Genomic DNA, 17,299 nt, shown 5'->3' on the forward strand with positions numbered 1-17,299 from the left:
CCAACAAACAATTACCTTCAACTTGTAAAAGTTACGGAGAATTTGTCAGACGAAGCCTGGCGTCATTTTTCACTCCCGCAAAAGTCTCCGGTAGCTTGCTTTCGGAGTTTTCAGGCTGCTTCAAGAACTCCTCCACTAAACTCCTCCTTAAGTAGACAAGCTTCATATTCTCGGGAACTATGGATGCAAAACAACTTTTCTGGACGTGAGGACTCGCTTCCTTTTCAATAGACGCGATACCTGAGCTCACTCTTCGCTTCTTGCTTGCTGTCATCGTATCTTTCTTCTTGTCTTCCAGCTCACTATCATTTCCATCCGACATAACCAAGTTCTCGGTCATATGTACCTCCGAAAGACCATAGATTTGTATCCTAATCAAATATGATCGTCTCCACATCAAACTGCGACAATTGTTTCGTTGCATCTGTACCAATTGATTGGAGGAACTCGATGAGAGCTTTGGATGCCCATCCGATATATTCTTGTGCCTTTCTTTCTCCCATCGGTCTCTTAAATTCTGTGTCCGAAGTGTCAGTGTTAGATATAAGGTCACTAGCTTCTTCAGTTTCGCCTACTCTTGCTGAATCAAACCTGCATGTTTTATTTTCTCCCCTCTTTTAACAGTAAATCTGCAGAATCTTTGAAGTCTATATTTTCGTTTACGATTTCCCAATGTTCTTTGAATAGGCATTCAAATGTATCTCGATCCTCCAAGTTTATTTTTCTTGAAATTCAACAGCCATACAACCGAAAAACGAAACATAGATAATTAAACCATGATGAACATGTATAATCAAGAGACTGAAACTGAAATAATAGATGAATTTTATGTTTTCTGTGGCTTTTAGTTCAAGGCTTTCGTCATTAATTTTATACAGAACATACATCAAGTACAACAAATCGTAAGGATTTCCTATTTGCATTAACAACTAAACAGTCACAGATCTTAATCATAAGAAATTTTCCAAATGATGTGAAGAAAAAAAAAGGTTCAGATCAGGCGAAAATTTATACCTTTGGTTATTAAAAACTATGATGCGAGAAATTCTTCCAGATGAATTGTACACAAGCCTACACTCCCCTCTCACTCTCCAGGAACAATTCTGATGAAAGAAAATATACAATGCTTTCAGATTGCACAAGAAAATGACAAAGGTTTTTGGGAGTTCTGAGAAGGTTTACTTTCTGTATTATAACGCATGCACATCACTTTTATTGTCTGACTTCATTCCACATGTATTATATGTCGTATAATTCGTGTTCTGCTCAATAGATACACATCAAAATGTGATTAACTCAATACTGCTTTCCCTCTTCATGTTTCTTTATTTTTAAAACCAAGTATAAATCATGTATGGTATACGATTTAAACTTGGTAAATAATAAAACAAGAAAAAGGAAAAGTGAAAGCAGTATAAATAGAGTTAATCACAGTTGGCATGTATCTATTAATCAGAACGCAAATTTTACAACATACAATACACTTGGGATGAAGTCAGACAATAAATGTGATGTGCACGCATTACAATATTAAAAGTAAACCTTCTCAGAACTCCAAAAACCTCTGTCGTTTTCTTGTGCAAACTGAAAGCATTGTATATTTATCTAAGTTGTTCCCAAAGAGTGGGAGGGCAGTATAGGCTTGTCTGCAATTCATCTGGAAGAATTTCTCTCATTGTAGTTTTTACCTAAGGTATAAATTTTCGCCTGATTTGGACTTTTATTCTTTCGCACATTTGAAAATTTTCTTATGGCATTTAGATATATGTGACAGTTCTGTTGTTAATGCAGATAGATGAAAAAGGAATTTCAAGAAAGCATCTATCCAGAAGGAGCTTCAAACACTCCTTGGAAAAGCTTTTGTTCCTCTACCCCGTGTAAAATTAGAACCGTTTACGCAATGTCGACATACTGAATTCGGAAAACAAAAGCAGTAAAACTTTGGGGTACCAAGGCACAATGCACAAGAATGTTTCCCTGAAACATACAATTGCACCATCTTTCAAACTTCAAGACATAAATTTTCCAGTGTACTGCAAATATGCAGATAAAAAACTTTTTTTATGGAAGTGCTTAATCATGTGAATTTCTGTGACGGGAAATTTTCCGACATAAAAAAATGAGTTTATACCTTTTTAAATGTTAAGAACTCTTTCAAAGATAAAGGACCATGTCAACCAACCATGATCAGACATCCGAATGAAGTAGATGAACAGCTAGAACATTCAAATTAAAAGACGCTACAATAATTTCTACCATACGGGAGCCTCCTTATAGGGGATTCGGAAGATGAATGAAGAAAGTTGAAATTTCACTCTAAAACCAATTGTCAATATAGAGAGTGCTCAATTACTTCTAAGCACATGTAAGGTCTCTTCCTTCCTCGATGTGGATTAATACCCTCAACAACAAGCACTAATGAGTGCTCCGAATGGTGGCAATGAGCCTCCTTAGTTCTATCTATATTTGGGACATTAAATTCTTACAACGTTAACATGCTATGGCAATATTAAACCATGATGAACATGTATAATCAAGAGACTGAAGCCGAAATAAACGACATGAATTTTATGTTTTCTGTGGCTTTTAGCTCAAGGCCTGTCATTAAGAAAAACTAATGAAAATGACTTGAAAACTTTGAGTTTTAACAATAAGGACAAAATAAAGGGTAAAGTGAATAGTACCAAGATTGACTTTGTAGTGTAAAAATGTGGTTTTTCGTTAAAATGAATAGTACCGAAAGCTTTTCGTTAAAGTTCCCTTAATTTTATACAGAACATATATCAAGTACAACTAATCGTAAGGATTTCCTATTTGCATGAGTACAACAGAAACACTCACAGATCTTTAATCATAAGAAAATATTCAAATGATGAGAAGAAAATAAAATTTTCAGATCAGGCGAAAATTATACCATTGGTTTATTAAAAACTACATGAGCTAAATTCTTCCGGATGAATTGCAGGCAAGCCTATACTCCCCTTTCACTCTTTGGAAAAACTCCGATGAAAGAAAACATACAATGCATTCAAATTGCATAAGAAAATGACAGGTTTTTGGAGTTCCGAGAAGGTTAATGTTAGGTAGACCAAATTTTTAAACCAAAATCATGTGATGTGCACCAATAAAAAATAAATATTTTAATCAACACTTAAGTAATAATTCAATCATCAACAACCACATTATATGATTTATAAAATATGATTTAAATATATGGTCTCTCTAACATTATCATTTCCGTATTGTAATGCATGCACATCACATTTATTGTCTTTCATTCCACATGTATTACAAGTTGTATAAATCATGTTCTGATTAATAGATACACACCAAAATGTGTTTAACTTTGTATTGCTTTCCCTTATCCTTTTTCTTTTGTTTTAATATATACCAAATATAAATCGTGCATCCTTATGAGCTTATTATCAATTCCTACTCTGTTTCTTCTCCTAAAAAGGTACACGATTTAAACTTGGTAAATAATAAAACACGAAAAATGAAATGTGAAAGCAGTATATATAATGTTAATCACATTTTAACATGTATCTATTAATCAGATTACATATTTTACAGCATGTAATACACGTGGAATGAAGTCAAACAATAAATGTGATGTTCATGCATTACGATACAGAAAGTAAACCTTCTCATAACTACAAAAACCTCTGTCATTTTCTTGTGCAATTTGAAAGCTTTGTATATTTTCTCTCATTTGTTTATGGACAATGAGAGGGGAGTATAGGCTTTTCTACAGTTCATCTGAAAGAATTTATCTCATTATAGTTTTTAACTCTTTATAAACCGAAGTATAAATTTTCGCCTAATCTGAACTTTTTTTTCTTCACATCATTTGAAATTTTTCTTATCGTATTAAGTTGTGTGACTGCTCTGTTGGTAATGCAAAACAAGGAGAAAGAAATGTTGGGAGATGTGGATGGATGATTGACTATCTATGACTGTTATACTTTCTTTTAAGGCATATTACTTGATGGTGACATTCAAGTCAATTGGATGGTACAACACAAAACCATCATCATGTTTTGTTAGAATTTTTATTTATTTATTTACTTTTGTGTCTAATGGAACAATTTTAAATTATTCTAATTCTCAAACCAAGAGAATTTAAATTTGGATGGTCTAATCAACATTTAAACGCGCACGAACACATACGCATATGTATATATGTATTGAAACTACTCTGATTTTCAAGCGAGGGAAATTCAAACTTGAGTGACCTAAGCCCATGTACACACGCGCACACACCTTAACGACACTAAAACGTTTCTGATTTTTAAGCGAGAGAAATTCAAACTTTACCAAGTGCGCACAAATACACACATACTGAAACGCAATCAGGAAAAGTAAAAAGGGAAGGGAGAGTGAGGAACTGACATGTAATCGCATAACATGAGGTATCCACCATCTTTGCAGGCGCAGCACCAATCCTCTTCTGCATCTTCCTCTTTGTTTATTATCTTCTCTTCTTCTTCTTCTTCTTCGTCCTTGATCTTCTGCCTCCTCATCCTTGCCCTTCTATCTCTCTAGATCTCTAGTCTCTACACACAAAATCCCCCAAAAAACACCATCAACACCAAATAAATAAACAAATTACTGCTTATAAAAGCTCACATATACAAAATCCAATCCTTCCTTTTACTTTAACATAAATAAAAAGCTCACACACACACACACATATATATAGATAGATAGATATTTGCAGAAACAAAAAAGTGAGTAGTGAGAGAGAGGTAGTAAATACCAAATTGTAGAATTGTAACTTTACTACCATGCATGTTCCAGAATCCCCAGTGAAGGAAGGAAGGAATCAACAAATAATAACACAGCTTGGGATTTTTTTTTTTGAAAAGAATTACAGCCTAGTTTTTTATTTTATTTAATTTCATTACCTAATGTCTCTCCTGCTTATTCGGATTGTCTTGTCCAGTCCTATCCAATCGATATTTCCTTTCCAATGCACCCCACTGGGAAAATTTAGGGAATATTTTTGCCCAACATCCTATTTATCATTATTAAATGCGTTTAAATTTCAAAATTTATGTAGTGTATAAACACAAATTTCAAAATTTAAAGGGAATTTTTATTTGAACTCATATAACATATCTCTACACCTAGCTTACTTTTTACACCGATATTATTTTTTTATCAAACTATTAATCTCTCTTTAAACCCAAATTTACAACTAATATTACCCTCACAGACTCAATTCAATATGCAACTTTATACACCCATGTTTTCACATTAGAAGCTATCCGGATCAATCTCATGAACATCCATGTTAATTAAATCCATTAATCTAATTGAACACAGTTGTCATGAGATGAGACTATGAGAGTCAAACCAAATTAATCAAACCCTAATTAGTTTAACAAATGCATGCATATTTTGCAAGCTAACTTGCAGTACTGGGAATAACAGCTAGCAAGCATGCACGGAAGTTAGAAACTGAGAAATGGAAACTCGTTTAGAATATATAAAATAAAATAATAATAAGATCAAAGGACTAATTATAAACACTCAATAGTGCACAAACAAAATGAAACAAAGTGCAATGATTATCATGTTCTCACATGTTTGCAGTGCACCTGCATAGCAAGCCTACTAATTAAACATGAGTAACATCTGAACATGTTAATTAAAGAATTAAAAGAACGTTAATTATTTAATTAAAATGGATAGTTAAAATTGAAGAAAAATACTTGATTTAGAACTAGGTGTTGATCTTGATCATCTGCTGCTTGTTGTTTTGGCAGTAGTAGTAGCAGAAGTAAAAGCAGGTGATGAGTAGCGTTGGAGATGGTGATGGTGGTGGTGGGGTTGGTGGATGGTGGTGGTGGTAGTGATCATGACGATGATAAAGGTCTATGAGAGCGTCTTAGGACTTTTGCCAGGAAAGAACGTAAGAGAAAGATTATGTGATGGTTAGGGTTTATTGATAAATTTTATTTTTATTGTTAATTTCATCTTGTACTTAATAGTAATTATACAATAGGATAGTAAAGATATTTCATATTTAAAGTATAAGTTGAGTGTATAAATAGTTTACATGGGTTCAAATAAAATTTCTCAAATTTAAACTCATCTAACGATAATAAATGAGATGGTGAGCATTATATATATTGAATAAAATAACAAAGAAGAAAGAACCTGCTTAGTGAGTCAGTAATTTGTAACGCATGCATGTCTTGGGAATCCAGATATACATCCGGCCGTTTTGTTTGGCAATTCGAGGCTGCAGTTACATTCACACTCTCTATGCGGTGGCACCAGCACAGCCCCAGGGCATATCATTGTGGCTCTATGATGATTTCATTGAAGCAAATATTGGATCTGATAACATCACAAAACTCTTATATTGTTATCATTTTTCAGCTTAGATAACACCAATGCATATACACTTGTCATATAAGATTTACCTAATCACTTTTAACATTCAAATAAAATAGTTGTTGCTACTTAATATTACGGTCTAATGGTATTCCTCTTCACTTGTAAGTAAGAGGTCTTAAGTTCGATTCTTGCCAAAAACGAATTTGAATCATATTATTGCTAGCTAATTGTGAGGCTAAGCACACCCCCTCTTCTTTAGTGTAGACTCACTCGATTTTAAGGTTTTCGTGCGATCACGCTTCTCTAATTCCCTCCCTCTTTTCTTACTTCCATTCTACAGTTGACTTACCTAACATTCTTGTTCCTTCTTAAACTCTTCTAGTTACCACGTTAGGTTGGGGTGTTACAAGGCGACTACCTTCTAGTGTGAGTCTAGTAAGTTGACGCTGCATCGATCCCTCTTTTGCATTTGTTCGACTAATACATAGTGGATTGTTTTCTAACTGAGAAAGAATACTTAACACTTCACACAATCGTCTTTGGCAAAGAGGAACCACAGATTTGATCTTTGTTTTAGCTTCTTGACAAGAAAATGAGAAACATAAAATACAAACATATCAATACAGTACCGATAGTCGATTTGCTGGCCATGTCTTAAACTGCAATGAAAGCAGTTTTATTCCAAGCTTAAAAGGACAAACGACATACAGACTAGAAAACTAACAACGCCACATTGCAGCCCTTTTAACACAGCAGTCGTATTTCAATATGCTGGTCGAGACTAGTGAGGAAACACTTCATTGATTATCAGCTTTTACGGCATCCACAGGACTGGATTCAGCCTCTAAAACCTCTGCAGTGACCTTTGGCACCTCCTTTAGTAGACCAACTTGAACAGAGGGTTGCTTTAGCATCTCTCTCTTCTCCATAAGTTCCCACAGCGTTGAACATAAAGCTGGTTAAGGTCCTCTGTCGTTCAATGAGACAGCGGCATAACACAAATGTAGGTTGACAGATGCTCAAGCACTTGTGCGTGTTTGTGTTTGTGTGTGCATGGAGTAAAAGTGATGCATGAAGAACCAAAACCAGATATTTCCAAGAAAATATTATCAATATACTAGAAAATTTGGCATCTCGTTCGACCACTGCTTTTGACTAGATGCCATTCATGGTTGAAAACTGGGCTCTGAGGTGTAACTTTCCTTGAGAGTAAAAAGTTAAAAACAAAAAACTGCAAACCAATGGAAGGACTTTCACCTATTAAAAAACAAACTTGGATTAATGCACTCAAAGCTATGAAAATTTAACTACGGAAGTTTTGTATAGACTATGGAAGGATATTCTCTTCTCCGTCCTTTCTCGTTTGCTCGATCAATGCAGTTTTGTAATCTGACCAACTCTCTCTCAATCCACTGATAACAATACGTCAATTTAAATCAGAAAAATGACGAGCAAGCAATTTGCCTCCATGGCAATGTACTAGTCCTATTCAGATAAACTCGATATGACAAAAGCTTTCACATTTTGTTATAGAGTGGGGGCATAGGGGGAATAGGAAACAGATTTAAGAAATTAATGCCATAAAGTAGAACTACTTACATGCTTAGTTATATCCTCATGCAGAAGTCTTGCCTTCTGTTCAAGCTCGGCCTGTCGAACAATAAATTATGGTTAAAGGTTGAAAAACCATCGTTCACAAAAGATAGATATACATATGTATATAATGCACTAAACGAACTTTCATGACATTCGATTTTTAAATATACATAGTGGTCCATATGAATACAGATCTTCATGGTGAGCCACACAAACCTATTGCCACAAACCAGAAAGAAGATAATTAAACTGAAAAACAAAGAAAACTTGCTATCCTAACTAGACAGATTCAAGAAGGGAACTTAAACTTACAACTGTAGGTTTCCTTAGCAGGCCATTTGCCACATTTTCCCGCAACTCCTTACATTCGTCCTGCAAGTAGCACATATTATTATCAAAGCAACAAACCGATCTGTGTATTTCCAGAATTGTGAATAACAAAATATTTATAGCTTAAATGTTGGACAAGACAAAAAGTTAAGTTTCTCAGTTATCAAATGTGCATATGAAGTACCAAATGTTCAATACATTGATGCTTGAAATCTTAGATCTCTATATAACTAAAAGGGATTGATAGAAATTGGTCTCAGCATCCAAGTCGTACTCCTCACCCTCAAAACATGTAAGGTTGAGGGTTTGATTAATAGGAGTGGAGAGCTCTCCAATTACTAAACCTTCTGAGGAAATTATGTTACGTATACAGAAAACTGATTAGTTCTTATACTGGTCAATTACCTCAGTGAAGTCTGAATCTGCCAGCTTAGAAATGGGAATATCTCTATTGGAAACTTGCAGGAGAATTTCGCCACCCATTCCATCAGCTGTTGAGCCTTTCTTTATGCCTGCGAGGATATAAAAGAAAAAAACTTGAATAAATCAAGGAATTTCAGCACCTTAAAAGCCCGTGGAGAAAATAAGAGCATTTCCATCAACATAGCACCACCGTAACGTTTGAAGATCAATCTTACATTGTATGCCGAGGAGGGGCATATCCAATAATTGATGCATCAGCATGTTACATATATATTGAATCGAAACAAATCAGACTACAAGGCTAACATTTTTTCCAATCTGACATTATTAACACAATAACAGATTATATATTTCCAACAAACAATACCTTCAACTTGTAAAAGTTGGTGAGAATTTGTCAGACGAAGCCTGGCATCATTTTTAACTCTCACAAAAGTTCCCAGTAGCTTGCTTTCAGAGTTTTCAGGCTGCTTCAAGAACTCCTCCACTAAACTCCTCCTTAAGTAGACAAGCTTGATATTTTCAGGAACTATGGATGCAAAACAACTTTTCTGGATGCTAGGACTCGCTTCCTTTTCAATAGATGCAACACCTGAGCTCTCTCTTCGCTTCTTGCTTGCTATCACTGTATAATTCTTCTTGTCTTCCAGCTCACTATCATCTTCATCTGATATAACCAAGTTCTCGGTCATATGTTCCTCCAAAAGACCATATATTTTTATCCTATCCAGGGACTTCTTTCGGAAAATAGAATAAAGCTTCTCATCACATATAACCTTTTTCTTCTTTATTGGATCAAAAAGGTTTCTCTCTTTGATATAATCATAGATGATTGAATCCACATCATACTGCGATAACTTGTTGGTTGTATCTATACCAATAGATCGCAGGAACTCAATAAGAGCTTTGGATGCCCATCCGATATACTCTTGCGCCTTCCTTTTTCCCATCGGTCTCTGAAATTCCGTGTCCGAAGTGTCACTATCAGATATCAGGTCAATAGCTTCTTCAGTCTCACCAGCTTTTACAGAACCAAACCTGCATGTTTTATTTACTCCCCTCTTTAACAGTAAATCTGCGGAATAGACATCATCTAAAGTCAAACCTTCGTTTTCCCTTATGATTTCCCAATATTCTTTAAATAGGCACTCAAATGTATCTCGATCCTTGAAGTCTATTTTTTCCTGAAATTCAACAACCATACAACCAAAAACAGAAGCATAGATAATTAACTATATGATAGATGGACATATAATCAAGAGACTGAAACTTAAATAAGGGAGATGAATATATGTTTTCTGCGGTTTTTAGGCTTTTAGCTCAATGCCTGCCATTACTTCATACATAACGTATATCATGTTCAAGTACAACAAATCATAAGGATCTACCATTTGAATTAACTACAGAACAGTCACAGATCCTAACATCGGAAGAAAAAATTCTAATGATGTGAAAGAAAAGTTCAGATCAGACAAAATCTATACCTTTGATGTGAAACAAGAAGTTCTGATCAGGCGAAATTGTACCTTGGTTTACAAAGAAGTAAAAACTCGATGAGCCTTCCAGATGAATTGCAGAGAAGCGTTCTCCCCTTTCACTCTGTGAACTCCAATGAGAGAAAAAAATATACCATCCTTTCAGATTCCACAAGAAAAGGACAGGTTTTTGTAGTTCCGAGAATTTACCTTCTTTATTGTAACGCATGAACATCACATTTATTGTCTGACTTCATGCCACATGTATTACATGCCGTATAGATACACGCCAAAATGTGATTAACTCTATACTGCTTTCCCTTTTCCTTTTTTAAATATTTACCAAGTGTAAACCGTGTATCAGAGCTTCAGATAAGAACAGCGAAAATAAAATCAATTCCTATTCTGTTTCTTCCCCTTTTAGTTTAGCTGTTCTCATCTGAAGCTCACAAGGATACACGATGTATACTTGGTAAATAATAAAACAAGAAACAGGAAAAGTGAAAGCTATTAATCAGAATGTGAATTATACAGCAAGTAATACATGTGGAATGAATTCAGACAATAAACATGATGTCCATGCGTTACAAATTACGATACTGAAAGTAAACCTTAGAGAAAGACCAAAAACCTCTATCATTTTCTTGTGCAATCTGAAACTGCTGTAAATTTTTTCCCATCAGAGGTGTTCCCAGAGAGCTAGAGGACAGTATTGGCTTGTCTGCAATTTCAAGAAAGCATCTATCTCGGTGGTAAATGACAATAATGTAATTTCTAAAACAATATAACCTTCCACATAAATCTTGACATAACCCAAACAAAGATACAACATTATAGAACTACATACTAGAATTTCCGGCAAACAGAATAATTAATAACAGATGGAAACATAAACTTGGAGATTTTTGAACTAGTTAATTAACAAAGTGAGATTAATTATCTTACTCCATTTAAACCATATTCTGAGTTTTGCTCTGCCAGTAGAATAAGCTCCAAACACTCCTTGCAAAACCCTTTCTTCCCTCTAACTTGTGTAAACTTAGAACCGCTTAAGCAATGTCGACATGCTGAATTCGGACAACAGAAGCAGTAAAACTTTGGGGTACCAAGGCACAATGCACAAGAATGCATCCCTGAAAAATAAAATTGCATCATCTTTCAAACTTCAAGACACAAATTCTCCCAAGTATTGCAAATATGAAGATAAAAATATTTTTATGGAAGTGCTTAATCATGTGCATTTCTGTGACGGGAAATTTTCAGAAATAAAAAATACATTTATACCATTCTAAATGTTAAGAACTCTTTCAAAGATATAGTACCATGTATACCGATCATGATCAGATATCCAAATGAAAAGATCGTAAATACTATGGATATGTACACTTGTGAAGTAGATGAACAGATAGAACATTCAAATTAAAAGACGGACAAGAATTTCTTGCATACAGAAGCCTTCTTATGGGGGACTTCGGAAGACAAGCACTAATGAGTGTATGGTGGCCGTTTGGCTAGTTAATTATGCTATTGTATGTTAATTAAAGGCCACACAGAGGGCCTGAAATTTCAACTCTGAACACTAGTTTGAAGTTGGGGTCAGTGCCATTTACTCTGCTTCAAGAAGCTTCTCTTCGATTCTACGGATTTGGGTAGGAACAACAAAAGTTTGGTTGCTGAAGCCCTTTATGTGGTTCAACACTTGAACAGAAAAGCTTCATGGTTCTGCCAGAAAAGCTTCATAGTTCTGCTAATGAAGAGCATCCTAAAGAATTGAGTGTGCGATCGAATTCCCTTAGTTCTATCCATACATGTTACATCAAAATCTGTCTTTTACCCACATCCCACTCTGCACCCCAAAACTGATAAAGACAAAGAAAGAGACTCATGAATTTTACGAGTTGGTTTGGAACGAAACAAAATGAAAGACAAAACAGTCAGAAGCATCACACAAGCATTTTTTAACATGATGCATGCATAATGAAATGATTTCAACTGAAACACTTATGTATCCTCATTGATAAATGTGAAGTTTCTTACTACAAATCCAGCGCTTTCCAGCCCCAGCGAAGGATTTCTTTTTGCCCACGCATCGAGCATGATATACTTTTAAGCAGCCCCTGAAATGAGTCAGGTTGTTAATAATATAGAAGTATAGAGACATCCTACGTCTAGGCAAAGAAATAAATCATTGAAGAAATGCGAGAAGGAACCAAAATGTACAGGTTGAGGATCGATAGAAGATGAAATGTCTTTGCTTTAGATCAACGTAAAACTCAAGAAAATTGGAGAAAGGAGTTTGTGAATTGACTTGTCATGAGAACATTCTAGTATCGAAATCACACACACACACAAGCAAATGCTCTCTTCTTTCTCAATTATTAACACGTTATCAAATAATCAGCAAGACAATCGATTAAGTTAAAGCATGTTTGAATACAGATTTTAATTCAAATTCTAACAACAATAAATGCTACGGAAATAGTATCTTTATCTATCTGTGATGATCGTTTGCCAAATATTTGGCACGTAATAATCAGAACCACACATTTGGACTTGATTTCACCTATCGATGTTTCATATTTGACAGTTTGGGACCAGAAAGAGAACATTTCCATATAAAATACAAGTTTATTTTCCCTGATAAAGAACTCCGTTACATATGAAGAGGTTGTTGATTAGGTTGTTTGGATGATCCTCTCTCAATATCTTCTTGAAAGGGAATGTTGTACTGTTAAGTTGAAAGTGATATTCAAGTCAATAGGATGGTACAACACAAAGCCATCACTATGTTTTGTTGGATTTTTTATCTATTTATTTATTTATTGTGTCTAACGGAACAATATTCTAAACTACTCTAATTCTCAAGCGGGGAGAATTCGAATTGGGTGGCCTAACCAACATCTACACGCGTGTGCACACACCTATATATATGTATAGAAATTACTCTGATTTTCAAGCGAGGGAAATTCAAACTTGGGTGGCCTAAGTACGTCTACACGCGTGTGCACACACCTATATATATGTATAGAAATTACTCTGATTTTCAAGCGAGGGAAATTCAAACTTGGGTGGCCTAAGTACGTCTACACGCGGGCTCGAACGCACCTTTATCTAAATTGAAATGTCTCTGATTTTTAAGCGAGGGAAATTCAAATTTGGGTGGCCTAACCAAACGTGCGCGCAAACACACACATATATATATATACATTGAAACTCAATGAGGAAAAGTAAAAGGGAAGGGAGAGTAAAGAACTAACGGGTAGTCGCATAACATGAGGTCTCCACCATCTTTGCAAACGAAGCACCAATCTTCTTCCGCATCTTCCTCCTCCTCCTCCTCCTCCTCCTCCTCCTCCTCCTTGTTTGTTATCTTCTCTTCTTCTTCCTCCTTGCTCTTCTGCCTCTTCATCCTTCCCTTCTATCTCTCTAATTATCTAGTCTCTACACACAAAATCCCCCCAAAAACACCATCAAAACCAAATAAATTACTGCTTAACAAGCTCACATGAATAAAATCCAATCCTACCTTTTGCTTTCAACGTTTGAAACCAAAAAATTAAAAGGCATATACATACATACATATAGAGAGAGATACATAGATACATGCAGAAACACAAAAGTGAGGATAGAGAGAGAGAGAGAGAGTAACTGTATACCAGTACCATGCAATGAATCTATGTTCCTGCAGAATCCCCAGTGAAGGAAGGAAGAAATCAACAATAACACAGAGCTGCTTGGAGTTTTTTTGGAAAAAAATCTGGGTACAACTCAAACTAGTTTTTTTTGTTTTTTTACTACCTATTATATCCCCTTCTTACCGATAAAACAAACAAGCAAAAAAGAAAAAAATTGGTGCACCCTTGCTGGACACGAAACGGAGGTTGTATATTCCAACAAAACGAAAAAATAAGAAACGGAAATTGTTGAGAATCCCAAAAAGGAAAGAGATTCTTTCCGGATCTTTGAAATTTTATTTAAGGGTCTATCTGTTTTGATTTTTTAAAAATTATAATAATTTTTTATCATTGAATAAAATATCAAAAGTCCTGATCACTTAATCTGATGACTTTGTAGAAAAAAAATCTGGAAATGATCTCTTTCCTCTAATAAGTACCCCTTTAATCTTCGGTTGGAGAAATTTTTCCAAAATACTTGAGGTAGAAGTTGATACTTTACACGTCATAAGTGTAGAGATGTACCAACTTGTATCAGATTAATCGAAAATTTTCACCTATTGATTGGGATATGGAGTTTAATTTTTATCTATTAATATTTTTATTCAATTTAATAATTAAAAATTCATAATAGTATGTAAAATGTAAAAATGAATATCTACTTTAAAAAGTTTGTGATTTGACATTCTTTGCTCTTCCCAAAGTGCATGTCTCTTCAGTCTTCAACCAATTTTTTCTAAATCCAATCTTATTCGGATTGTCTGTCTTGTCCAGTCCCCTATCCATTCAATATTTCCTTTCCAATGCACCCACTACACTCCCACAGGAGGTTCCTTGATTTTATGAGATATTCTGAATGTTTTATGTTTTAAATATTTTGATTATTATATTTCAGAAATCCGTATCTCAATTACAACTACGAAACCGAATTAACTTGCTCCTCAATAGATGAGAAGGAATTCCTCTTCAATTCACTTTGTATAATTTATGGAACTTTGAGTTTATGATTAGAATCGTTGATATTATAAATCACTTTATCATGATCATTTATGCAAAAAAATCAACTTTAACTTTCAAACTACACAAAATCATATAGACAGAATCGGTAAAAGCATTATGAACCGTCAATTTGTTTGCTATCGTTGATTAACTAAACAATCTTTGTTTTAATTAATTTTTTTATAAAGATAATCGTACAAAGTAATTTATAATATATATATACACTATTCCTATTAAAAATACAAAATTTTGTAAATCGAACAAGAAGTAAATTAAGAAGGGAAGAAGATTCTCTCTGGATCCACTTTGTGGGGATCCTAAAGATCTTCACATCCTAACCGTTCATCGTATATAATGCAGTCAGTTTTCATCAGATATTATTTATTTTAATTTTAAATAAAAAATAGTTAAATGATTTCTGATCGATACACGAATAGTTAAGATGTGAAGATTTCTAGGATCCCCATAAAGTGAAACCGGATGGAATCCAATTCCATTAAGAAGGAAATACTATAGTTATGACGCATGCATGTATTAGGAATCCAGTTGTCAAGGTCGTTTTCGAATTAAATTGTCTTTTTCCAGAGCATTAAATTATAAGTCTAAAAGGTTATAATTTTTCTTTTGGTAAAAGTATATAATTAATAATTTTGGTTTCAAAGGGGATGATCAGGTAGAAAAGAGGGCAATTGTTGTATGTGGGGTTCTTGAACAGGTTGTGAATTGGAATGTAACTGTTGAAAGGGAAAGCTTTGCTTCATCAAACGTTACATTCCGTGAAATGTAGACATTATCGGTGACAAGATCCAAACATCCATATCCTTTGTGTTGAAGCCCATATCCAATAAATACACATTTTTTACTTCGAAAAGAAAACTTGTGTTTGGAGTGGGGTCTTAGCCATGGATAGCAAGTGCAACCATATACCTTTAAAAATGAATAATCAGGTGGGCAATGAAATAGTTTTTGAAGTGGTGATACAAATTGAAGTGTAGAAGATGGTGTTCTATTGATAAGATACACCGAAGTTTGTATCACTTCTACCTAATATTGGAGAGGAAGAATTAATCTAACACATCCCGACCCCGATATTATCTGAATAACCGGATAGGCACGTGTTGGCCGATACCTGAGAGTGACGAAAGTCATTTATTGATTACAAGAGTAATGATTAGGAGGAAATATTCATAAATAAACATTAGAATCTAGAAGTAATACACAAAGTTTAAGGAAGTGTCTAGAGTGCACAGAACACATTCTAAAACAAGATTCATAAAAGGAAAGAGATTTTAATTTTAAAATTCTAAAAGGCTTTAAAAGCATCAGATTTTAATTTTAAAGGATATAGCCAACAAAATCGAGACCAATCATCAATGAAAATAACGTAATACTTGAAACCAGAAACGGAAGAGAGAGGAGTCGAACCTCAAATATCAGAGTGGATGAGATGTTGAATTACATTGAGCTCTTGAAAAGGGTAACCTAGACTGTTTGCCTAAAGGACAACTATTACAAAAGGAGAGATCTTTAATGTTGCCATCAAGAGCAACATTTGAGGAGGAGACAATCCGTTGAAAAACTTGAAAGTTAGGGTGCCCGAGGCGCTTGTGCCAAAGATTGGGTTTTGCCTTGATACCGGAGATGATGGCATTTTCGAGAAAGGAATTTTGTAGAGGTAATCTTCAATAGGGCCTTGAAAAAGGGTTTTCCATGTAACCACGTCCTTAATGATGCAAGAAAATGGGGTAAGTATCAAGCAACAATTATTGTCATTGGTAAATTGATAAACATACAACAAATTATGAGTAGCTTGAGGTGCGTGAAGAATATTTTTAAATAAGAATTTGGAAGGAGTGTAGAAGTAGGGTTTACCAGAGTGCTCAATATCAAGAGATTGACCATTTGCTACACTACTTTGTCTGGTCTTTTGTAGTCTGACCGAAATGAGAGATTGGAAAGGTCATTGGTAATGTGATGTGTGGACCCACAGTCAACATACCAGGTCGATGTGGAGGGAGAAGCTTGATTCATAGAGGAGTAGGATGCAGACGGAGAAGACGATTGAAGTTGATAGTAGTTTGGGGAAGGTGTCGTAAGTTTTGATGGTGGAAGGAAATCTTGGAAACCCTGGTTCATATGGTTACGACATGTAGCAGTAAAATGGCAATGGGTATTACAGAATGTACAGAAAGGTCTGGTGTTGTTAGTGGTGTTGTGACGGAAGAAGTTGCGGGAATTATTGGAAAAGTTGAGACGATGGAAGTGATTTTGGTTAAAGGTGGAGTTTTTGTTGGGCTTGGAGTGGGAAAAACAAGATTGGGAGTTATTGTTGAAAGGCTTGGAAGGTGCAGAGGTGTGAAAAGCTTGAAAATAGTGTTCTTGGAGATGAGCTGTACGACTCTCAATAGCTAGCTCTTCATTGAGCAAGAAGCCTTGGAGTTCTTTAGGGTTTAC

At 34.9% G+C, this 17,299-nt stretch overlaps 1 protein-coding gene across 2 annotated transcripts; it reads right to left on the bottom strand.

The window, feature by feature from the left end:
* Window positions 1-6,886: 6,886 nt before the first annotated feature.
* LOC103453645 (uncharacterized protein At5g08430) lies at window positions 6,887-14,100 on the bottom strand. Of its 2 annotated transcripts, none has more exons than XM_070826037.1 (10): window positions 13,835-14,100; window positions 13,430-13,613; window positions 12,210-12,289; window positions 11,118-11,305; window positions 9,065-9,881; window positions 8,680-8,786; window positions 8,257-8,316; window positions 7,948-7,998; window positions 7,690-7,760; window positions 6,887-7,290 (listed from the first exon to the last, which is right to left on the bottom strand). In XM_070826037.1, the coding sequence occupies exons 2-10, from the start codon at window positions 13,579-13,581 to the stop codon at window positions 7,146-7,148; spliced, it is 1,671 nt and encodes a 556-aa protein (XP_070682138.1). In that variant the 5' UTR covers window positions 13,582-13,613; window positions 13,835-14,100; the 3' UTR covers window positions 6,887-7,145. The 2 variants fall into 2 exon arrangements, with proteins under 2 accessions (XP_070682138.1, XP_070682139.1); XM_070826038.1 differs by having other exon boundaries at window positions 13,829-14,100.
* Window positions 14,101-17,299: the final 3,199 nt, after the last annotated feature.

The sequence above is a fragment of the Malus domestica genome, chromosome 08, assembly GCF_042453785.1.
Source record: "Malus domestica chromosome 08, GDT2T_hap1".
In the NCBI taxonomy this organism is placed as follows: Eukaryota; Viridiplantae; Streptophyta; class Magnoliopsida; order Rosales; family Rosaceae; genus Malus; species Malus domestica.